Source organism: Anolis sagrei, chromosome 10, assembly GCF_037176765.1.
Source record: "Anolis sagrei isolate rAnoSag1 chromosome 10, rAnoSag1.mat, whole genome shotgun sequence".
NCBI lineage: Eukaryota > Metazoa > Chordata > Lepidosauria > Squamata > Dactyloidae > Anolis > Anolis sagrei.
Genome location: NC_090030.1, coordinates 15068668 through 15094541, shown reverse-complemented (window position 1 = coordinate 15094541; position 25874 = coordinate 15068668). Strand labels below are relative to the sequence as shown.

The following is a 25874-nucleotide window of genomic DNA, read 5'->3' as shown; positions in this document are numbered from 1 at the left end:
ATGTGCCTGTTTGTTTCCCCTCTGTTGTTTTGCTGTTGTGATTTTTGAGTCCTTTAATACTGGTAGCCAGATTTTGTTCATTTTCATGGTTTCTTCCTTTCTGTTGAAATTGTCCACTTTGTATTGTTTGTATATTGATGTCATTGTTTTAATCTGTTTTATTATGTTCAAGCATCGAATTTTGCTACTGTAAACCACTTTGAGTCGCCTGAGGGCTGAGAAAAGCGGTATATAAATGGAGTAAATAAATAAATAGTTTCACAAGACTCAGCTGCCCAAGAATACTGGTACCTCACTGAACTACAATTCCCATGCTTCCATAGTATTGCACCATGGCAGTCAATATGGTTTCAAATGACATTAATTCGACAGTGTAGATCAGCGTTTCTTAACCTGGAGTTCGGGACTCCGGGGGGTTGCAAGGGGATGTCAAAGGGGTCACCAAACAAAATCAGAAAACACAATATTTTCTGGGTTGTTGTAGGTTTTTCAGGTTGTATGGCCATGTTCTAAAAGCCCCATGATCAACAGAAAATACTGTATTGTTGAAGGTTTTCATGGCTGAAATTACTGGGTTGTTGTGAGTTTTCCAGGCTGTGTGGCCATGTTTCAGAAGCATTCTCTCCTGAAGTTTTGCCTGCATCTATGGCAGGCATCCTCACTGGTTGTGAGCTCTGTTGGAAACTAGAAAATAGGATTTATATATCTGTGGAATGTCCAGGGTGGGAGAAAGAACTCTTGTCTGTTGGAGGTAGGTGTGACTGTTAAAAAACTCTAAAATCATAACAGTAAATAAAGAACAACACTCAAAAACAGGGGACTTCCAGGCAAGAAACAATCAGGGCCAGCTAATCACCTCCCAACAAATGATTTCCCCAGGCCGTAAGAAGCCAGACGTTGAAACTGTTGGGCCTTTAAATGCTAATCAAGATGGCCAGTTGCAACATTCACACCTACCTCAAACAGACAAGAGTTCTTTCTCCCACCCTGGACATTCCACAGATATATAAACCCTATTTTCCTAGTTTCCAACAGACCTCTGAGGATGCCTGCCATAGATGTAGGTGAAACGTCAGGAGAGAATGCTTCTAGAACATGGATATACAACCTAAAAAACCTACAACAACCCAGTGATTCTGGCCATGAAAGCCTTCAACAATACAGTATTTTCTGTAGATCATGGGGGTTCTGTGTGGGAAGTTTGGCCCAATTTGATCATTGGTGGGGTTCAGAATGCTCTTTGATTGTAGGTGAACTATAAATCCCAGCAACTACAACTCCCAAATGTCAAGTCTATTTTACCCAAATTCCACCATTGTTCATATTTGGGCATATTGGGTATGCGTGCCAAGTTTGGTCCAGATCTATCATTGCTTGAGTCCACTGTGCTCTCTGGTTGTAGGTGAACTACAACTCCAAAACTCAAGTTCAATGCCCAACAAACTCTTCCAGTATTTTCTGTTCATCATGGGAGATCTGTGTGCCAAGTTTGGGTCAGTTCCATCAATGGTGGAGTTCAGAATGCTCTTTGATTGTAGGTGAACTATAAATCCCAGCAACCACAACTCCCAAATGACAAAATCAATCCCTTCCCAACCTCACCAGAATTCAAATTTGGGCATAGCGGGTATTTGTGTCAAATTTGGTCCAGTGAATGATCATACATCCTGGATATCAGATATTTACATGATGATTCATAACAGGAGCAAAATTACACTTATGAAGTCGCAATGAAAATAATGTTATCGTTGGGAGTCACCACAACATGAGGAACTGTATTAAGGGGTCATGGCATGAGGAAGATTGAGAAACACTGATCTATACTGTAGCAGTAGAAGAATGGGCTGTGAACCCTTTACTCTCCTATTCTGACATTTTGAAAGTGGAAGCTGTGTCAGAGTGGATTTACACTGTTAAATCAATGCAGTTTGATACCACTTGCCATGGCTCAATGCTATGGAATCACTGGAGTTGTAGTTTCACAAGGCTCCGCCGCCCAAGAGTACTGGTGCCTCACTAAACTACAATTCCCATTCTTCCATAGTATTGCAACATGGAAATCAATGTGGTTTCAAATGACATTAATTCGACAGTGTAGATATTATACCTTTCCTGTGAATCAGGCTAGCCTTGTCGCACATTGTCTTCTTGCATACTGCCATATAATCAATTCAGATTGCATTATATGGCAGTGTAGATCCATCTTTTCAAAATGGACTGATTTATGTCAGCAGGCGCTTGGGTGGATTGCAACTAACTTCTGCAGATATGTACAGTGATAGGCCCCAAGTATAATAATAATACTAATAATACTACTACTAATAATAATAATTGTAATAAGTATAATAATAATTATACCAAGTATAATAATAATATAATAGAGGAGCCCCCGGTGGCACAGTGGGTTAAACTGCTGAGCTGCTGAGCTTGTTGACCAAAAGGTCGCAGGTTCGAATCCGGGGAGCGGTGTGAGCTTCTGCTGTCAGCCCCAGCTTCTGCCAACCTAGCAGTTCAAAAACATGCAAATGTGAATAGATCAATAGGTACTGCTGCAGTGGGAAGGTAACAGCGCTACATGCAGTCATGCTGGCCACATGACTTTGGAGGTGTCTCTGGACAATGCTGGCTCTTCAGCTTAGAAATGGAGATGAGCACCAACCCCAGAGTTGGACATGACTGGACGTCATGTCATGGGAAAACCTTTACCTTACTATAATAATAAGCTAATAATATAATATAATATATTTTATATAAATATAATATTTATAATATTATATTGTAATACAATATAATACTGCTACTAATAATACAATATTAAAATTATATATTTTATATTACATGTAATATTACTAGTAATATTACAATATAATGGTATAGTACAATATAGTAATGTATAATACTGATATTGTACTATGTTAATAATATAATACATTGTATGTATATATATCTTGTAAGCTGCTCTGAGTCCCCTTTGGGGTGAGAAGGGTGGCATATAAATGCCGTAAATAAATGAATAAATAAATATATATATACATGCATGTGGTACATGCATGGTGCAGTGAATTAAAGTGCTGAGCTGCTGAGCTTGTTGACCGAAAGGTCGCAGGTTCGATTCCAGGGAGCGGCGTGAGCTTCCACTGTCAGCCCTAGCTTCTGCCAACCTAGCAGTTCGAAAGCATGCAAATGTGAGTACATCAATAGGTACCACTTCGGCAGGAAGATAATGGCACTCCATGCAGTCATGCCGGCCACATGACCTTGGAGGTGTCTATGGACAACGCCGGCTCTTCGGCTTAGAAATGGAGATGAGCACCACACCCCAGAGTCAGACATGACTGGACATAATTTCAGGGGACAACCTTTACCTTTACCTATGTGGTACATAGGAGATACTCAACATAGGATTTGGGAAATGATAATTATGTTATTCATATAGTCCAGGAGCAATTGCAATGAACATTTTGACATCATTGATAGCATATTTGGGTCTTGAAGGCCATCTTTTGCAACTGACTATTGGCTCAAATCAAGTCCTTTCTTAGCTGGGAGACCTGCCTTATTGTGTGTCCCCACGTCTAGTTTTAGGATCGTGGTTAGTATAGGTTTGCTTGCCACTTCAGTGGTGTTTTGTCACCACTGGTCTGCTTCTCAGGTCTGCTTCTCAATGGTTCTCTCTGTCGTGGCTTCCATTCCCAGCTGGCGTCGCGGCTGCCAACTCCCTTCTTTCTATTCACCCTCTTGCTTCTTCCCCCTTTGCCTTTACTGCAGTATCTATTTCAGTCCCTCTTGCTGGCTTCATCGCATCCGGAATGGCGAACAATTTATTGTCATTCAATCCTCTCTCTTTCGCTTACTCTCCCCCTCCAACCCCAGTTCTCTTTGGTGCCGGAGAATCTTGCGGGGTCCTAAAAGCCGTCTGGCAGAAGTTGGCTTCCTGGGAAAAGATATTATTATTATTATTATTATTATTATTATTATTATTATTTTAAATGGAGTTTTATGTAGTTGGAACACTGGAAGCTGACAGTGCATGGGATCCATCTAGTTCACTGTCGTCTACAACTGCCTTGCCTTCCGGATGTGGCCTTCTGCAACTTGGCATCACTCCCATTGGCCTTTGGTTGGTCTGCATGGCTTGGCTGCAGTTCTATGGAGATGGCCAAATGTCTTCATCTTCCCATCTTGAAGAAGGCAAAGGTTCTTTTTGTGGGTCTGGGGATCTTCTGTATGCAAAGGTGCATTTTTGGTAACCCCTTCCTCACAAGCAACTGAACATCTATGACAAGAGCACCTAGAGATGCCCATCTATGCATCCATCCCTCCACATTTGCAGGGATTAGGGGCACACAACCTTTCTGAATTATTTAAAGATCAGCATCTTATTTTGACCCAGGTCTTTAAAAACGTAAAGTAAAGGTAAAGGTTTTCCCTAGCATTAAAGTCTAGTCATGTCCAACTCTTGGGGATTGGTGCTCATCTCCATTTCTAAGCCAAAGAACCGGCATTGTCCAGAGACACCTCCAAGGTCATGTAGCTGGAATGATTGCATGGAGTGCCATTACTTTCCAGTAGATGCAGTACCTATTGATCTACTCATTTGAACAGCTAGGTTGGCAGAAGCTGGGGCTAACAGCGGGAACTCACCCCACTCCCCGAATTTGAACTGCTGACCTTTCGGCCAGAAAAGTTAAATAGCCTCTGACTGTCTGTCAATATCTGTTGTGTGTCTAATTGGCATTGAATGTTTCCCATATATGTGTACATTGTAATCCGCCCTGTGGGGTGAGAAGGGCAGAATATAAATACTGTAAATGAATAAATAAATAAACAAGTTCAGCAGCTCTGCAGTTTAACCAACTGTGCCTCCGGGGGCACTTTTTTTTTTGTTGTGTCGTGTCAGAAGCGACCTGAGAAACTGCAAGTTGCTTCTGGTGTGAAAGAATTGGCTGTCTGCAAGGACGTTGCCCAGGGGACGCCTGGATGATTTGATGTTTTATCATCCTTGTGAAAGGCTTCTCTCATGTCCCCGCATGAAGAGCTGGAGCTGATAGAGGGAGCTCATCCGCCTCTCCCCAGATTCGAACCTGCGACCTGTCAGTCTTCAGTCCTGGCAGCACAGGGGTTGACTCTACTTAATAGAATAATAGTTGGAAGAGACCACATGGGCCATCTAGTCCAAGGAAAAGCACAATCAAAGTACCCTTAACAGATAGCCATCCAGCCTCTGTTTAAAAGCCTCCAAGGAAGAGCTTCCTGCTGGTCTTTTTAAAATACCTGAGCAGTTCAGCAGCTCAGTGGTTTAACCTGCTGTGTTACCGGGGGCTTCTTTAAAACTTAATTTATGTATTTATTTCCTTGAAAAGACTTTGACCCATCAGTAGTGCCATATAATGCAGTTTCACTGATTGCAGCTCTGATTTCGATTGAAAACTCACAGCTCAGGTGGCCGTAATCTCAGACTTTCTCCACCGCGATTCTGAGCTCGAGTGCGGAAATTTGCCGGAGACAGGCTTTAGTTATCAGTTGCTTGCAGCTTTCTCCCAACTGTGTCTAGCTGTTGGGTTTAATCTCACACAAACAGCACCATCTTAGAAGTCTCCACTCGGAAATGCACCCCAATGAGTTCAATGGGCTCCCACCTTCTTATAAACAGACTGAGGATTGCAGATAAATATTCCTTTCCCTTGAAAATTCAAAGTCACCGCATCTTCCAGGTAGCTCTGGTGAAACGTGGCACACCAACAAGGGACGAAAAGCAGAGAGGAATTGGTCCGTATCAAAATAGAGGTTGATTTAACTTGTTAGCTTATTCTGTGACAGTGGCTCACATCTTCAAGTAGATGTAGTTCCAAACCTGTTTTTGACCAAGGACCACTTAACCAAGGACCACTTTGACCAGGGACCATTCTCCAACATTAGTACCAAAAGGATTACCAATCAGTTTTTGGTCAACTTTAGATTCGGTGTGGTTATTTGGAGTGCTGATTCAGAAAACTGCATTGGATAGACCACATCAGCTCGTTTCTGATACAGAACATATGCCACTCCGTAGTCGCCATCTGCAAACCCACAGAAAACCATAGTTAATAAGCCTTGGAACTATCGTAATAAAACTTTATTTATATACCGCTCTATCTCCCTGAGGAGGATTCAGGGCGGTTTCCAAGCAACATCACCAAAACATACAGAGTAAACAGCATAACATAAAATTAACAAAACAACATAAGCATGCAATTATCGAAATAAAAATAATCCTGCCTGTTCAGAGCAATTAAAAGGCCAGACCGAGGCTAGTGCAAACTCAAAATATGAGGGGACCAGGAATTAAGTACAGTGCTATAACAGGCTAACAGTAATAGCAGGTACGGGTCTGTGGCTGCTCATTTCCAGGGATGATCGGGGTAATAGGTAGGAAGTATAAGGCCATATTCAATAATGTTTGGGGCTGGGCTAGAACTGGTCATTCTTAAAGGCTTGTTGAAACCACCAGGTCTTCAAGCTCTTACGAAAGGAGGGGAGGGATGGGACCTGTCCTATTTCCCTTGGAAGAGCGATCCAGAGGTGGGGGGCCATCACTGAGAAGGCCATCTCTTTTGTCCCCACCAACCGTATTTGTGACGATGGTGGAAGCGAAAGGAAGGTCTCCATGGAAGATCTTAGAGTTCATAGAAGGAGATGCGAACTATAAGAGGGTTTTGTGACAACAGTCGTTGCAATGGTGTAGTAATGCTGAGCCTGTGGACCATAGTTTAGTCCTTGCGGACCACTGGTGGTCTACAGACCACAGCTGGGAAACACTGCAGTAGAGGAACAAAGTCTTGAGAATATATATATATATATATAACATACTCTAGCCGTCCCCTGGCATGCATTGCTGTGGCCCACATGGAGATTCTGTGTGGGAGGTTTGGCCCAATTCTCTGGTTGGTGCAGTTCAGAATGCTCTGTGATTGTAGGTGAACTATAAATCCCAGCAACTACAACTCCCAAATGTCAACTCTATTTTCCCCAAACTCCACCAGTGTTCACATTTGGCCATGTTGAGTATTTGTTCCAAGCTTGGTCCAGATCCATCCTTGTTTGAGTCCACAGTGCTCTCTAGATGTAGGTGAACTATGACTTCCAAACTCAAGGTCAATTCTCACCAAACCATTCCAGTATTTTCTGTTGGTCATGGGAGAACTGTGTGCCAAGTTTGGTTCAATTCCATCATTGGTGAGGTTCAGAATGCTCTTTGATTATAGGTGAACTATAAATCCCAGAAACTACAACTCCCAAATCACAAAAATCATTTGTGATGGACATACATTGGGTTGTTAGGTGTCTTGTGTCCAAATTTGGTGTCAATTCACCCAGTGGTTTTTGAGTTATGTTAATCCCACAAATGAACATTACATTTTCATTTATATAGATAACCATCTGTAGAAGTGTAATGTAGAACACCTCCCTAGGAATCTCTAAAGTCTTCTAGTGTGATTCTAAGGTTACCTTCTCTTGGAAATTGCCCATGGGATCATGCTGGAAGACCTAGAAATTCCTGGAGAAGTCCTCCCTCAGGCCAGAAAATGGGGTTTTCACTTTCACAGGGGAGCAGGAGCTAAATCGGAATCCAGGACAAATGCTAGAATCTTATTCTCACTATTTGAGCCCATGGGGGGTGACTTGTCTTCACCCCAATTGCTGCAGGATCCCTTCGGAGTGGAGGAAATGCCTTGGCAGTCCTTCTCTCCGGTGGATTCTGAGTTGTAAAACTTTGAGGCCACCGAGTGCGATTCCAGTAAGTTATTTCTTGAATCCTGAGTTAAAGGCCACTGTGGGACATTGGATCTTATTGTTGCAACACTTCCTTCTTAGCCCAATTCTCTTACACAGCCAGGGTGGAAATTTCCAAGTAATCGCAACATCCACTACCCAGTTTTGATTGTCTTCACTGTAGTCAAAATCAATTGCCCTTCCCTCTCTCTCTGAGAGTGAACAGAAAGAAAACCAAGACAAGGAACATTGATTGTTACTTCCTTCCATCCATCATTATCAAAATATCTGGGAAATGAAAAGGATTAGGACCAAATCATAGAATCAAAGAGTTGGAAGAGACCTCGTGGGCCACCCAGTCCAACCCCATTCTGCCAAGAAGCAGGAAAATTGCGTTCAAATGACGCCTGACAGATGGCCATCCAGCCTCTGCTTAAAAGATTCCAAAGGAAGAGCCTCTGTCACACTCCGAGGCAAAGAGTTCCACGGCTGAACAGCTCTCAAAGTCAGGAAGTTCTTCCTCATGTTCAGGTGGAATCTCCTCTCTTGTAGTTTGAAGCCATTGTTCCATTGCATCCTAGTCTCCAGGGCAGCATAAAATAAGCTTGCTCTCTCCTCCCTACGACTTCCCCTCACATATTTATACATGGCTATAATGTCTCCTCTCAGCCTTCTCTTCTTCAGGCTAAACATGCCCAGCTCTTTAAGCCGCTCCTCATAGGGCTTGTTCTCCAGACCCTTGATCATTTTAGTCACCCTCGTCTGGACACTTTCTAGCTTGTCAATATCTCTCTTCAATTGTGGTGCCCAGAATTGGAGACAATATTCCAGATATGGTCTATCCAAGGCAAAATAGAGCATGGGTAGCATGACTTCCCTGGATGTAGAAACTATAGAGTTGGAAGAGACCTCATGAGCCATCCAGGCCAACCCCATTCTGCCAAGAAACAGGAAAATTACATTCAAAGAACCCTCGACAGATGGCCATCCAGCCTCTGCTTAAAAGCCACCAAAGGAGGAATTTCCACCACACTCCGGGGCAGAGAGTTCCACAGCTGAACAGCTCTCACAGATAGGAAGTTCTTCCTCATGCTCAGGTGGAATCTCCTTTCCTGTAGTTTGAAGCCATTGTTTGGATACCGTCATCAATAGTAAGGTGGAAACATACAGAGACAACCCACACCATAAAAGAATATGGTTGCCCATCAAACCCTTCCAGTATTTTCTGTTCATCATGGGAGTTCTGTGTCCCAAGACTGGTTCAGTTCCATCATTGGTGGAGTTCTGACTGCTCTCTGATTGTAGGTGAACTATAAATCCCAGCAACTACAAAGCTCAAATGAGAAAATCAACCCCTCCCCCAACCCCACCAGTATTCAAATTTGAGTATATTGGGTATTAGTGCCCAATTTGGTCCAGTGAATGAAAATACATCCTGCATATCAGATATTGACATGGTGGTGAAAGTTCTGATGGTCAGGGAGTTCTGGAAATTATTATCCAACACAGCAACTTTCCAAAGCTTTACATCTATCCTTTCCTCCTGGGCCACAGCTCTCAAGACTGCCATCTTGTCCTCTTCTAGTTTCAGGATTTTTGCTGTGATAGTATGGATATTTTTAAGGAGTCGTAGATGAATGGTTCCCAGGCTGCATCAGATCTGAATTCTTTCCAGAAACCAAGATGACTCAATGGAGGCTACTGTACTTTAGACATATCATGTGACCCAATGAGAAAAAGCTATGTGGAAGGCAATGGGAAAAGAAAAAGACTGCGTTACAGATTGATTCAGTCAAGGATGCTGCAGACTGAGGTCCCATCTACACTGCCATATGATCCATTTTCTGAATCCACTTTATCTGCTTTGAACTGGATTATGTGGCAGTGTAGACTCATATAATCCAGTTCAAAGCAGATAATCTGGATTCATAAACTAGATCATATGGGAGTCTCTTCCAACTCAAGGATTCTGTGATCCCACGTTCTCCTCTCGTCAATGCTTTTTTAATGAAGTGCAAACTACTAAATTGAGAGCCAGTATTGTGTAACAGTGTGAGTGTTGGTTTCTGAGACACCAGGGTTCAAAGCCATGTTCAGCTGAGGAAACCCACTGCATCACTTTGGTCACATCACATTCTCTCAACCTTAGAAGAAGGCATGGATGATGCGGATTGGGTGTGGGAGGCATGTATGCCACAAGAGACATGCACAGTGTGCATTGTGTATCCCACATGCAGTGGTGCATTTCACACTGGAGTAGTGCCATACGCTTTGGTTCGTACATGGGAGGCTTTTGAACAGAGGTTGAATGGCCATCTGTCAGGTGTGCTTTGAATGCAATTTTCCTTCTTCTTGGCAGGGGGTTGGACTGGATGGCCCACAAGGTCTCTTGATTTTGTGTTCAGCTCCACACTATTACAAGTCACAAATGTACACTTGACAGGCAACCCTATCAGTGTAAAGTTAGTTTTAGATTCTCCGCCATTGGCATAATGGCTGAGAAGTGCAACTTGTGAGGACGAGAGAGAGGGCCTTCTCTGTGGTGGCCCCCCGGCTCTGGAACTCACTCCCCAGAGATATTAGACAAGCCCCCTCGCTGGCAATCTTCAGGAGGAACTTGAAAACCTGGTTATTCCAATGCGCTTTCAATGATTGAATGTAGGATTCCCCCCAACCAAAATGACCTCAGAAGCACCTTATTTTATGGTACGTGCAATTAAATCCTTCCTCATCCTGGTTTCCCCTTCACGACAATTTTACATTGCCTATCTCCCAGTGTTTTTAAAATTTAAAATTTAATTCTTGAAGTGGCCCTGCCCAGTAAAATTCTTTGTGTTGGATGTTTGATTTTATATTGTGTTGTCTATTATATTGGTTTTTGCATTTTATGTTTTTGTGTAATATTGTGTTTATTGTGTTGATGGGCGTGGCCTTATGTAAGCTGCCCTGAGTCCCCCTGGGGGAGATGGAGCGGGGTATAAATAAAGTATTATTATTATTATTATTATTATTATTATTATAAAATTGCATTCAAAGCACACCTGACAGGTGGCCATCCAACCTCTGCTTAAATGCTTCCCATGTACGAACCAATGTGTACGGCACTACTCCAGTGTGCAATGCACCACTGCATGTGGGATACCTGTCCAAACGCATCTCCCCCTATGTACCATCACGGAGATTAAGATCCTCCGGGGAGTCCCAGCTTTCCATCCCGCCATTGTCACAGGCGTGATTGGTGGGGACGAGAGACAGGGCCTTCTCGGTGATTGCTCCCCGGCTATGGAACTCCCTTCCTGGTGAGATCAGGTCAGCCCCTCCCTCCTGTCCTTTAGAAGGATGGTCAAAATTTGGCTGTGGGACCAAGCTTCTGGGACAGGGCAATAAAGCGGCAATAGGAAAGATGTCCAGGCCAATTAGATTTGACGCGGATGACTAGGACAGTTTTAAATTTATTATTTATTTATTCATTTATTTACTGTGCTTATATACCGCTGTTCTCAGCCCGGGGGCGACTCACAGCGGTGTACAACATAGAGAGGACAGAGTGCAAATTACAAGACACAATCTAAAATCAATCTAGCAATAACAAAAGCATCGTCATCAACAACATCAACAATATCAATATCAATAATACAAAAAGCCATTCGCATCGTCTCATCGTTAAACCACAATCCAGTATCATTTTCCCTTGTTCCATTCCTGTCGTCATTACCAATTATTGCACTTCTTGTTCGAACGCCTTCTTGAACAGCCACGTCTTTAATTTCCTGCGGAATATCATCAAGGAAAGAGCCAGTCTGATGTCCACGGGAAGGGTGTTCCACAGCCGAGGGGCCACCACCGAGAAGGCCCTATCTCTCGTCCCTGCCAGCCGTGCCTGTGATGCAGGCGGGATCGAGAGCAGGGCCTCCCCGGACGATCTCAAAGTCCTCGTGGGCTCATAGGTCGAGATGCGGTCAGATAGGTATCTTGGGCCGGAACCGTTTAGGGCTTTATAGGCCAACGCCAGCACCTTGAATTGAGCCCACTAGCAAATCGGCAGCCAATGGAGCTGATACAACAAGGGCGTTGTATGCTCCCTGCGTCCCGCTCCTGTTAGTAACATGGCAGCCGCACGCTGGACCAGTTGAAGCTTCCGGGCCGTCTTCAAGGGCAACCCCACGTAGAGAGCGTTGCAGTAGTCTAAGCGGGATGTAACCAGAGCGTGTATTTTAATATTTTGATAATTTTTAAAAAAATGTTTATGTATGTGTATGTGAATTTGTGTCCCGGCATTGAATGTTTGCTGTGTATATGCTGTGCTCCGCCCTGAGTCCCCTTCGGGGTGAGAAGGGCGGAATAGAAATGTTTTAAAGAAAATAAAATAAATAATATGCAAATATGCCTCATGCGCCTGGGCTTCTCAGCCTTTCATGTGCCTCACAGCATCCTCCTCCCTTCCCGTTCTCATCCTGGAGACTCAAGACCTTTTCAAGAAACCTGGCTGCTTTTCCTTGGAGGGAGGAGCACCAAATTTAGCCCTGGCTTTTAGCCGTCAAGGGCACGGAGTTCTTGATCTCTGCGCTTCTTCAAGGTCAAACTGGCGAACAGAAATCAATCATCCCACGGCCTCCCTTCTCCCTCCCCTCCAATTGCTCAGACAGCTTTGGTTACTAGCTGCGCCCTGCCTTCATTGACTCCAGCCTCGCTTTTCTATGGAGACATTCGTTGGCTGACCTTAAAAGGGTGGCGGAGGAGAGCAGCCATGCTGGGCACGTTGCATTTTGTGTATTAGCTGTATTTATTTTAAAATGCAAGTTGTCTTGAGTCCTTCTTTGGGAGGGAAAAGGCTGGAACATAAACAAATCTTAGAATGACGTTAATGAAAGCAGAAAGTCTATTCCACCAAATTGGTAATTTCACCGACACAGTATGTTATCCGCTCCCTGAAAGCCTAGTTCTTTGGTACTTTAAAGCCCTTCATGAGAGGTATGAGCTCTTATATGTGCATGTGTTTGTACCCTGGCATCCTCTGAATAGTTGGTGGTTCATCTACACCAGGCATGGGCAAACTTCAGCCTTTTAGGTGTTTTGGACTTCAACTCCGACAATTCCTGGCCTCAGACCCCTTCCTTTCCCCCCTGCAAATCTCCTGGGAAGACAAGCGGACAAACGTCAGTGTGCTGGAAGAAGCAAAGACCACCAGCATTGAAGCGATGGTCCTCCAACATCAACTCCGCTGGGCCGGCCACGTTGTCCGGATGCCTGACCACCGTCTCCCAAAGTAGTTGCTCTACTCCGAACTTAAGAACGGAAAACGGAACGTTGGTGGGCAGGAAAAGAGATTTAAAGATGGGCTCAAAGCCAACCTTAAAAACTCTGGCATAGACACTGAGAACTGGGAAGCCCTGGCCCTTGAGCGCTCCAGCTGGAGGACAGCTGTGACCAGCAGTGCTGCAGAATTTGAGGAGGCACGAGTGGAAGGTGAAAGAGAGAAACGTGCCAGGAGGAAGGCGCGTCAAGCCAACCCCGACCGGGACCGCCTTCCACCTGGAAACCAATGCCCACACTGCGGAAGAAGATGCAGAGCAAGAATAGGGCTCCACAGCCACATACGGACCCACAAGGAAATCCATAATGGAAGACCATTATGTAAGTAAGCAGCCGCTTAAGTGGTCTGAGGCCAGGAATTGTGGGAGTTGAAGTCCAAAACACCTAAAAGGCTGAAGTTTGCCCATGCCTGATCTACACTGTAGAATTAGTGCAGTTTTGGCACCACTTTAGCTGCCACGGCTCAATGCTATGGAATCCTGGGATTTGTAGTTTTACCAAGTCTTGAGCCTCCTCTGCCAAAGAATGTTGGTGTCTCATCCAACTACATCTCCTAGGAGAGTGGTTCTCAACCTTCCTAAGGCTCCGACCCATTAATACAGTTCCTCATGTTGTGGTGACCCCCAACCCTAAAATTATTTTCGTTTCGTTGCTACTTCATAACTGGAATTTTGCTGCTGTTATGAATTGACATGTAAATATCTGATAGGCAGGATGTACTTTCATTCTCTGGACCTTGGGAGTTGTAGTTGCTGGGATTTATAGTTCACCTACAATCAAAGAGCATTCTGAACTCCACTAGAGATTGAATTGACCCAAACTTGGCACACAGAATGCAAAAAATAATGAAGGGGTAGGTGAGCATTGGCCTTGAGCTTGGGAGTTGTAGTTCACCTATCTCCAGAAAGCACTGTGGACTCAAACAATGATAGATCTAGACTAAACTTGGCACAAATACTCAATATGCCCAAATTTGAACACTGGTGGAGTTTGGGGAAAATAGACCTTGACATTTGGAAGTTGTAGTTGCTGGGATTTATAGTTCACCTACAATCAGAGAGCATTCTGAATCCTACCAATGATAGAATTGGGCCAGATTTCCCACACAGAACTCCCATGATCAGCAGAAAATACTGCATATCCTGATGGTCTTTGGTGACCCCTCCAACACCCCCTCGCGACCCCCCAAGGGGTCCCGACCCCCAGGTTGAGAAACACTGTCTTAGGACTTAATATTATTGATCCATCGTGGTTGCGAAGATGGAAAATAGAGCAATTGGGCCATGAAAGAAGAGACTACCATAGTCTGTGCAAGAGAGATGGGGAGATGATACATAGGGGGGAGGGGGAGATAGTTTGTAACAGAGTTAGTAGCAACAGTGTCTAGGTTGTAGAAGAGCCACTTATGCATTGGCAAGAACGGGAAAAAGTATCACAAGCAAACTGGAGGGGAGAAATGGACAAGATAGCATTTGGCCTGCATCAATAGGAGTCTAGTATCTAGATCCAGGGAAGTCATGCTACCCATGCTCTATTCTGCCTTGGTTAGACCACACCTGGAATATTGTTTCCAATTCTGGGCATCACAATTGAAGAGAGATATTGACAAGCTGGAATGTGTCCAGAGGAGGGCGACTGAAATGATCAAGGGTCTGGAGAACAAGCCCTATGAGGAGCTGCTTAAAGAGCTGGCCATGTTTAGCTTGAAGAAGAGAAGGCTGAGAGGAGACAAGATAGCCATGTATATATACGTGGAAGGAAATCATAGGGAGGAGGGAGCAAGCTTGTTTTCTGCTGCCCTGGAGACTAGGACGCAATGGAACAATGGCTTCAAACTACAAGATTCCATCTGAACATTAGGAAGGTCTTCCTGACTGTGAGAGCCGTTCAGCAGTGGAACTCTCTGCCCCAGAGTGTGGTGGAGGCTCCTTCTTTGGAAGCTTTTAAACAGAGGCTGGATGGCCATCTGTCAGGAGTGATTTGAATGCAATTTTCCTGCTTCTTGGCAGGAGTTTGGACTGGATGGCCCATGAGGTCTCTTCCAACTCTATGATTCTCCCTGGTCAAATTTGACTTGGACTGGCAGTGACTGTTTACATCATATTCCAGGGCAACAGGCTAGTCTATATGGTGCAGGATGTGTTATGAGAAGTCCTCACCTTTGTCCCTATTCCATATGGGATTGCTGGAAGCAGATTTCAGGATGAATGGTTGTGAGGTTTGTGATGCTTAACTCTCCTCATCTGGGAAGCAAAAGGTTCTTCCATTTTGCCTTAATTATGTGGGCAAGTCATGTGAAGGGTTGCTCATCACAGAGAAAGGAGTGACTGGATTCAGGAGATTGCAGTGTGTGCTTGGTGCACCTCTGCATTGGTGCATATTTCCAATGTATGTATATTCTGTCCTTCTGTGTGTACCTTTCAGTGCATGCATTCTGGCTCCTACTAGCTACTAGGCCGTCCTGCTAAAGCATTCACGGTGTGGAACCTGATCCACATTTCATCTGGGAGTTGAATCAGGCTCTCTTTTAAATTGCTTCAGGTTTTCCCATAGAAATATGACCTAAATTACTCAAGCCAGAGCATTTCGCTCTTGTTTTCTCTACAGCAAACTTTGGTTTCCCAAAGGTTAGCCAACTGTTGGTAATACTGGGAGGTGAAGTCTTAGCCAACTGTCAGGAATTCTGGGAGATGAAGTCTAAAACACTTGCAGACCATTGCTCTACATAACAAGGCTATTGTTGTTGGCTCTTTGCTGGGCAACATTCCCAACTTGACATGCACCTATCACTCCACCCACTTGTGGGGGGTTGATGGATATTGTGATGGTTGAGGGAAGAGTGTGGAATCCATTGTGAGGCCTGTGGCTGTTCTTTTTGGGAAAAAGTGGAAAAACTGACAATCTTAACCTTTTTGAAAAAGAAACATGATGTCATATCCATTTGGCAAATGTGAATCTCCAAGAACATCTGGAGACCACCTTTTGAAAACCACTAGTCAAGGAAAAGCATGACCTTGTTAGAATTCAACCCTTTGAACAAGTGATGTTCACAAACATTCATGTAATGGCACACAGGTAACTCAGCTGTGAAACTGATAAACCATGTCTTTGAACTGCCAGGAACAAAGACATGCCACTGCACAAAAAAACATATACTTAGCTAACAGAGTTTTGAAAATGTTTCTTTGAAGTTGAAATTGCAGTTGCTCAAAACATATACTCTCCCTCAAAACCTCTTAGTTTAAAAATATGCACTCAGAGACCAAAAACAAAGTCTTCTTTAAAAAGTTACATATCTTGTTTACTCACAAACATCTTATATTAATTCACCATACAGGCACATTTCTTATCACAGTTCAGTTATAGATAGGGTATAGTTTCTCTGTGTTGAGAACACAGGGCATTGTTCTTAATCAATTGTTCTTCCTACCTTCCAATTCATGTCCATGGTTCAGTTCTATCTAGGGCAAATATATGTGCCAATATGTCTAAGAGTTCAACTATAAATCTCTGGCAATCCAGAGTTTCCCATGATTCTGGGCTATATTATGTCTTATAAATGCTGCTATAGATATCAGTAAGAATAATTGATTTTGCTACTGCCACTAGTATTTCTGGTTAATACCAACCTCTGGCTGGTATTAACCAGCCAGAGGTTAACTGCAAGGCATCATGTGATGTCATGGAAATTTTCCCCCTTTCCTAAAACTTCCTGATTTGAGGATATCCATCTGAATGTAGAATTCTTTTCTGAGCTCTTGAGCAGACTTTTCCAATGCAATATCCACTACTAGTTGTGCTGGACTACAGTCCCCAGTGAACCAATCCCATCATATTCTGGAGGATGTAGTCCAACACTTATGGAGGACACCAACTTGGGATCGATTGTTCTTTGCCCTTTCTTCCTTTCCTGTCCCATTAATGACTCAGTTGATTGGATCATGATTATAATTAACAGACGGTTGTCTCTTTTTCTGGCTTCTTGTTTCTTCTGTAGGTTCTTCTAATGTTCCCTGTTGAGCAGAGAGTTCCTCCTCCTCCAGAATGCCCCTTGCAACTGGCATCACTGAGCGCAGCCCTGAAGAGGTCATGGACTCTGTCCCGGAGGAGTTCCAGCAGGTCCTCTCCATCGACCAGATCCACGCCATCCGTGCCACCAATGACTATGTGGAGAGACCAACCTGCTTCAAGCAAGCACCCTCCAGCCTTTCTTTATCCCAACCACAGGCGATCCATAAACAGGAGGTGACTCAGGATCACCTGATTACCTCCATCCTCCAGGACCTTGACCCTGGCCAAACGCACCAGATGCAGCCCCTGAGCCATTCCAGTACCGCCAGCTCTATCTCCCACAGCACCACGGCCTCAGAGCAGCGGCTGCTCGGTAGCATCACGCCACCGCACTCCGGGCACTCACTTATCAGGACGCAGCCCCAGGCAGGCGACCTGAAACCTGAGGAGCTGCTGAAGGGGATGTCCGGGAAAACCCCTGCTTTCCACGCAGGCCACCTCTTCATCTGTGAGGAGTGCGGGCACTGCAAGTGTGCCCACTGTGCGGCCGCCCGGAGCTTGCCCTCTTGCTGGATTTGCAACCAGCGCTGCCTCTGCTCCCCGGAGAATCTCATAGACTATGGGACTTGCCTCTGCTGCGTCAAGGGCATCTTCTACCACTGTTCCTCGGACGACGAGGACACCTGCGCAGATGACCCGTGCTCCTGCGGCCCGGGATCCTGCTGCGTCCGTTGGGCCGCCATGACCTTCCTCTCTGTGCTCATGCCCTGCCTATGCTGCTACTTTCCCACCTTGGGGTGCCTCAAACTGTGCCAGCGGGGCTACGATGCTGTGAAACGGCCGGGCTGTCGCTGCCGGAACCACACCAACACTGTGTGTCGGAAGATTTCCTCCTCGAGTGGAGCCACTTTACCCAAGACTTTGGACAAACCAGTATGACTTCCTCAGGAATGGGGGGAGATGATAATGGCTGTTCGTTGTCCTCCCCCTCTTCTTCGTCTTCTTCATCTTCACCATGCTCTTCTTTCCACTCCCCCAGCCAAAATCTGTCAACTGGGGATGGAGCAAAGACAGCATATTGCCAAAACTGGCCAGACCCTGAAGCTCACTTGGGTTGTTGATGCTTCTGCCATGGTGAAGGAGACCACTCGGTCTCCGTGTCCAAGATGGGTTCTCAACGCTTTGCACATTTCAACAATGGCTTATGGATGGGTGGAAATGGGAAATGGGCACATGTTATTGCAAAGGGGAAGGTGCAGTTTGCTACGGGATGGCTCAGTACTCTGACCTCCAGAATGCCTTATTTGTCTGTGGTGGGTTCCAAAAATAAGTATTGCACTCAAGCACTATAGCATCTGGGAGGTTAAGCCCTTGTGTAGTCCAGAGTTGATTTAGTTGAAGATCAGATGAGCATGGTTCAAGAAAGTAGGTGAGAAGGTTGGCCTAGGTGTGGGAAATCCAGGTTAGATTCCTTATTCATTTGTGAAGCTTGCTGTGGGACATTCGCACAGTCTCTCATTCAGCCTCCCCTACTTCACAGGGTTGCTGTGGAGACAGAAGTGAGCAGGAATCATGTCTACTCTGAGCTACCCTGAGCCATGCCTGTCTTTGAGAGAAGGCAGAATCACAGAGAGCTCTGTTATATTCAAATGATTCCTCCTGGATCCCTTGGTTGGTTTCTATGGGCAGATAGGGCTGAGAATGCCACACAAACTGGTATAGATTGCAACGATCCATTACATCAAATGGGGAAGGGTGCCATCTTGCTTCAGGCAGCAAACTATGTCAGGCTGGCCCTGGGCAGAATAAAAATTTACGCCTCAGGAATCGCTGTCTCCTAAATTGATGGGATACCAGATAGCACAGATCTCATACTTTTTGGTAGATTCCATAGAAAGCTCATTCTGATGACTTAATGACAGAAGTTACTTCTTTTACTAATGTTTCGTTGCCCTACCTTGGGACTAAAGGAAGGTCATCTCCCTGTTTTAGACATCCATAAGGTCAGAGATCACAAAGTTACTTTTTATTAGAGTGACACCTCCAGAATTCCTCTGGCTCACATACATGATTGACATATTGGCTGGAGGATTCTGGGAGTTTCAGTTTTTTAAAAAGTAACTTTTAAAGGTTCTGCTGGATGTATCATGCAAAGCAAACAGTGCCCAGGACAACAGCTTTGATATTAGAAGTCATGATACTTCTTGTCTTCATGGGAAAATTGGGAGAAATGCTCCAAGGAAAGACTCTTGGCACAAACTTTCCTGGGAATGGATATTTGGCTTTCACTTTTGCTATAGCTCTCAATTTCAAGGTTCTGGGGTGAAGGAGACATTTCTTTGCAATGGGTTGTGTCTGTACTTTCAGTTTCCCCCTGCCTAAATAAAGCACCTTGGACACCTTTGATTATAGAGGGAGATGTTCGCACAGCTTTTCCTCTTAATTTTGTATTACGGTTTACAGCAGTGGTTCCCAACCTTTGGGCCTCCAGGTGTTTTGGACTTCAACTCCCAGAAATCCCAGCCAGCTTACCAGCTGTTAGGAATGGTGGGAGCTGAAGTCCAAAACACCTGGAAGCCCGAAAGTTGGGAACCACTGGTTTACAGGGAGATGGAAAAGATCTTTGCTTGATGTCCTGGAGATCGACTGCCACTCAGTGTAGACATTGTTAGATAGTTCAGCAACAGAGGACAGCTTCCTTTATGGCATTTTCCTTACTATGGAGAGCAGGATAACAGGTCTGAATTATGACCTGTGTCCTTCCAAGTGCAAGAAAATCTGCATATTCATTAGAGTTTGGAGAATTTGGCTTTTTGGGGGACTATAACTCCCAAAAACGTTCAAGCAGAGTGGCTGCTGCTGGCTGGGAATTCTCAAGAGTTGTAGTATAGAAACACTTCTTCTCTGCCATTCAATAACGTCTCCTAACTGGTTATTGGTCTAAAGCAGTTGTTCTCAACTTGTGGGTCCCCAGATGTTTTGGCCTTCAACTCCCAGGAATCCTAACCGCTGGTAAACTGGTTGGGATTTCTGGGAGTTGTAGGCCAAAACACCTGGGGACCTACAGGTTGAGAACCACTAGTCTACAGCTTCCAACATTCTTCTTGGCAGCAGTGGTTAGGACTGAAGGGAATTGCAGTCCCAATTGCATCGAAAGAACCACAAATAGCTGTGGTTGTGAAAGTAGGTGAAGATGGTGAAGTGTCTGAGTGAGATCCTTATTCCTGTAGTGCAGATTCCCAGCATTTTTTTGACCAGGGACCACTTTGACCACTCTCCAACATTAGTACAAAGAGGGTTACGAAACAGTTTTTGGTCAACTTTAAATTTGGTTTGGTGATTTGTGGTGCTGATTTAGAAAATTGCACTGGATTGACGACATCAGAAGTAGTTTCTGATACAGAACATATGCCATCCAGTAGTCGCTATCTGCTCGCCCACAGAAAACCATATTTAATAAGCCTGAGCACTATAAGAAGGTTTCACAAGACCAGTTGCTCTCATTGCAACGGTGTAGGCCACATACCATATTTTAGTTCCTGCGGACCACTGGTAGTCTATGGACCACATGTTGGGAACCATTGCTGGAGTGCATGTTGACTAGGCTCATTGGTTCTTGTCACATAGAATCATAGAGTTGGAGGAGACCTTGTGGGACATCCAGTCCTACCTTCTATCAAGAAGCAGGAAAATCGCATTCAAAGCACCATAGAATAGTTGGAAGAGACCTCATGGGCCATCCAGTCCAAACCCCTGCCAAGAAGCAGGAAAATTGCATTCAAAGCAGCCCCGACAGATGGTCATTTAGCCTCTGTTTAAAAGCCTCCAAAGAATGAGCCTCCAACACACTCTGGGGCAGAGAGTTCCACTGCTGAACAGCTCTCTCTCACAGTCAGGAAGTTTTTCCTAAGGTTCAGATGGAATCTCCTTTCTATTAGTTTGAAGCCATTGTTCCGTATCCTAGTCTCCAGGGCAGCAGAAAACAAGCTTGTTTCCTCCTCCCTGTGACTTCCTCTCACATATTTATACATGGCTATCATGTCTCCTCTCAGCCTTCTCTTCTAAACATGCCCAGCTCTTTAAGCCGCTCCTCACAGGGCTTGATCTCCAGACCCTTGATCATTTTAGTCGCCCTCCTCTGGACACATTCCAGCTTGTCAATATCTCTCTTCAATTGTGGTGCCGAGAATTGGACACAGTATTCCAGGTGTGGTCTAACCAAGGCACCCCAAACAGATGGCTATGAAATGAAGGCATGGAAGTTGAATGAAATCTACACAAATTGCCATCCCAGGTTCTTGAACTTAACAGACAAGAGGTCATAAAAACTGATCTAGTAGAGGCGGAGAACACCTGAAATGGTTGGACTACAACTCCCATTACAAGTTGCTGTTGGTGGAAGCTGTAGTCCACTATGATCTGTGGGGCCACAGGTCATTCAACCTTGAGCTAGAAGAATAATTCCTACTGAATACTGGAGTCCCTTTCAGAAAAATGTTTCATTCTCCAATCTCGTGTCTCCGTCACATCGGCAGGGTTTCTGAGTGATGTCCCCTGGTTTCTCTTGTTGTCCCTGACTTTCTTCTGTTATGTTCAGCTTGCTTCCGAAGATCCCCCTTCCCATTTCTGGGTAATTTTGGCTCCGAGCACATTGATTCTTCTTTGCAAAGGCCCTGTCCTGTCCCTTGAAAGGACTTGGAGAGCCCAGGTCAAATGGGACAGAGCTTTCCTAGAGACAAAAGGCTTTCTGTATGGTGCATCCGCTGCGATTGTGTTCTCCCCCTCAATTTATATACAGCATAATATCCGCTCATCATATACCTTCTTTGTTGTATATATATTTTTCACCACACTCTACCATTTTAAGGGGGGGAAAACGTATTTATTTCAGAAATTTATTTGAAAAGTTTTTTTTTAAAAGAATGCATCTGGATCTATTTATTATAACCTTATTTGTGCATCTGTTTCTTTCACCCTCCTTTCCTTTGGCAAATTTAATGAAACTGTTACTGAACCACTGCTGAAATGAAAGAAATAATTCTATGGGTGGTGAAGTGAACCACCCCAAAGCAACTATTCAATAAAGTATATATATATATGTATACATTTGGAACTTTTCTCTCCTGTTCTGTTTTGTGGGTAGGGATGTAGCAAGCATCATGCCTGGCCTTCCCAAGATGTTGTATATAATTCACATCATCCCAAGCCAGCAATGACAGTGGAAGATTGGGGAAACACTAGGGCAGTGGTTCTCAACCCTCCTAATGCCACGACCCCTTGATCCGCTTCCCCATGTGATGGTGACCCCCAACCATAAAATTAGTTTCATTGCTACTTCATAACTGTCATTTTGCTGCTGTCATGAATAGTCATGTAAATATCTGATATGCAGGATGTATTTTCATACACTGGACTAAATTTGGCACAAAGACCCAATACACTCAAATTTGAATACTGGTGGGATTGGGGAGGGTATTGATTTTGTCCTGTGGGAGTTGTAGTTGCTGGGATTTATAGTTCACCTACAATCAAAGAGCATTCTGAACTCCACTGACGATGGAACCGAATAAAACTTGGCACAAAGAACTCCCATGACCAACAGAAAGTACTGGAAGGGTTTGACCTTGAGTTTTGGGAGTTATAGTTCACCTACATCCACAGAGCACTGTGGACTCAAACAATAATGGATCTGGACCAAACTTGGAACGAATTCTCAATATGCCCAAATATGAACACTGGTGGAGTTTGGGGAAAATAGACCTTGACAGTTGTAGTTGCTGGGATTTATAGTACACCTACAATCAAAGAGTATTCTGAACCCTACCGATTGAATTGGGCCAAACTTCCCACATAGAACCTCCATAGCTAACAGAAAATACTGTGTTTTCTGGTGGTCTTTGGTGACCCCTCTGGCACCCCCTCGCGACCCCTCCAGGGGTCCCGACCCCCAGGTTGAGAAACACTGCACTAGGGGCAGATTAGAATTGTAGCCTAACAGGGGAATGTTGCACCATACAATCCCATTATCCTTGGGCCAGCTCAAATTATTGATGACAGGGAGGGAACTCTATATTTTGGCTCTCCTTGGATTGGAAGCAAACCATATAGAAACACTGAACTAGAGAGACTGGCAAACAGTGTTACACATAACGTGTTTCAGTCAGGTCCAGTGCAGAAGACACAATAACATTGCACACAAGCAAGAGGAAAAAGAACAGAAAAACTTTATTCTTATCAGCAGAGTTAAAACATAGACTTGCAATATTACAAACAGTGCAATAAACTTACATAGTCCTTGTAAGCAATACAGAACAAGGTTTCTTCATCTTCATCCAAATGAGAGAGCTGTAGAAATGGTTGAGCAAAATGCCTGAGTAAAGGCATCTCAGAGCAAAGCTGAACTGTATTCTAAAACCCATACAGTTATACCCCACCAGGTGTGGTCCAAACTTACTAGTTGACCTACATTAGCAGCTGCACATAATAATCAACAGTATAAGGTTTTCTTTAACACACACATACACACTTGATCCTGTTATGACTTACTGTAACAAACAGTAATATTTTGAGGAATATGGGTAATTGAAACCATGGATATTGAATCTGCGGATAAGGGGGTTGCAGTGTCATAAGGTAAAGGTAAAGATTTCCCCTCATCATTAAGTCTAGTTATGTCCGACTCTGTGGGGTGCTGCTCATCTCTGTTTCTAAGCTGAAGAGCCAGCGTTGTCCGTAGATGCCTCCAAGGTCATGTGGCCGGCATGACTGCATGGAACGCCGTTACCTTCCCGTGAAAGCGGTATCTAATGAGCTGGGGCTAGCAATGGAAGTTCACCCCGTCCCACAGATTCGAACCACCAACCTTCTGATCAGCAAGTTTTGCAACTTAGCAGTTTAACCCGCTGTTCCACTGTGACCATTATCATTATGATTATGAATGGGAAGAAGTAGAACCAAAAGCTATTCACCGAACAAAAGAGAAGCCCTAGAGGCCAGATAGTTTGATATGGGAGATGCTGGAGACTCATTGGGCAGTAACTGGAGCAGACCATTTGTTTTGAATGTTGGGAGACATACACACTGGAATATTGGGAATATTCCAGTCACTTTGTATTTCAGAAAGGTCTTGAGATTAGAGTTCCAGCCGTGGGTGGGGGTCAGATGTCCTTGCTACCAGTTAAGTCAGTTTTTCACTAGGCATATAATAATAATAATAATAATAATAATAATAATAATAATAATAATAACTTGATACACAACAAGATTAGTACACAGCAAACAAGATCACTATGCTGTCTTTTGTATTCAATCACACGCCGGACTTTTCCCAAGTGTCTAGGACTGTGATGTATCAGCAAATAATGCATGCGGGTCCAAGTAGGGTGGCCTTTTGCAGCTGACAGATGGTAATTTTGTCAGCACCGATTGTGTTTAAGTCCAGGCCAAGGTCTTTAGGCACTGCACCCAGTGTGCCGATCACCACTGGGACCCCCTTGACTGGCTTGTGTCAGAGTCTTTGCAGTTCGATCTTTAAATCCTCATATCGTGTCAGTTTTTCCAGTTGTTTCACTTCAATCCTGCTGTCACCTGCAATTGCAACATTGACAATCCACACTTTGTTTTTTAACATGATCGTGAGGTCAGGAGTATTGTGCTCCAAAACTCTGTCTGTCTGAATCCAGAAGTTCCAGAGTAGCTGGCAGGCAGATGGTATTATTTTATTTATTTATTTATTTATTTATTTATTTATTATTCGAGCTTATGTGCCGCCACTCCCCTGGGGCTTGGAGCGGCTTACAAGAATGGCTAAAATCTAACACAAATTAAAAACAATTAAAAACAATTTAAAAACAGCAATATCAAAAATAAAAGGCCTGTCGAAACAGGTATGTCTTACATGCCCTGCGGAAAGCTGATAAGTCCCACAAGGCACGGACTTCAGGTGGCAGAGTATTCCAGAGTGATGGTGCCACTGCTGTAAAGGCTCTGCATCTGGTTGCTGTTAGACGCAAGGTCTTGACACTGGGGACTTCCAATAGATCTTGGTCCTCAGAACGGAGGGATCTCTGGGGTTGGTAGGGGGTGAAGCGGTCCCTCAGGTACATCGGCCCCAGACCATGCAAGGCCTTAAAGGTGAGTACCAGTACTTTGAAAGTGATCCAGTACTCAGTTGGTAACCAATGCAGCTGTAGTAAGATTGGTGTTATGTGGCATCTCATCGGAATTCCCGCAAGAAGCCGAGCAGCTGCGTTTTGTACCAACTTGAGCTTCCGGATCACCGACAGAGGAAGACCAATTATTATTATTATTATTATTATTATTATTATTATTAGATTTATTTATCTCTCCCGAAAGAGAATCACAGCGGCTTAACCTAAAAGCATTAGCATACAATTTCAAATATACAAATTTTCATACATTAAACAGAATTAAATAAAAACAATATTTTCAAAAAATCACAGTTAAAATCCATGCAGAGTAGTGCAGAGTCAGGCTTACTACAACAGCTTCCTAGATTGTAATGCAGTTCCATGTAACTACTACCTTGATTTTAATGCATCTGACCAGAAATTAGATCTGAAGAATTACTAAATGGCCCAATAGCTCAATAGGCCAGAGAGTCTCGCAGTTTCACTGTTAACTGGCTTCATCTATGAATGGTAAGTTGAGATAATGGGCTTCAGCATCCCTTCAAGCAGACCTGGGAAAGTTACTTGCCCTGATTTCAAAGCCAAAAGTTACTTGCCCTGATTCCAAAGCCAACACCTTGTGACTTTTCCTCTGTCCGATACTTGATT

At 44.1% G+C, this 25874-nt stretch overlaps 1 protein-coding gene across 1 annotated transcript in view; it reads left to right on the top strand.

Moving 5' to 3' along the window:
* Positions 1-21943, top strand: part of SPRY3 (sprouty RTK signaling antagonist 3) — a 32619-nt gene extending 10676 nt beyond the window's left edge. The window contains exon 2 of the mRNA XM_060756249.2: positions 17063-21943. Within this exon, the coding sequence (XP_060612232.2) occupies positions 17110-18015 (906 nt within the window). The 5' untranslated portion in view covers positions 17063-17109 and the 3' untranslated portion in view covers positions 18016-21943. The remainder of the gene's footprint in view (positions 1-17062) is intronic.
* Positions 21944-25874: the final 3931 nt, after the last annotated feature.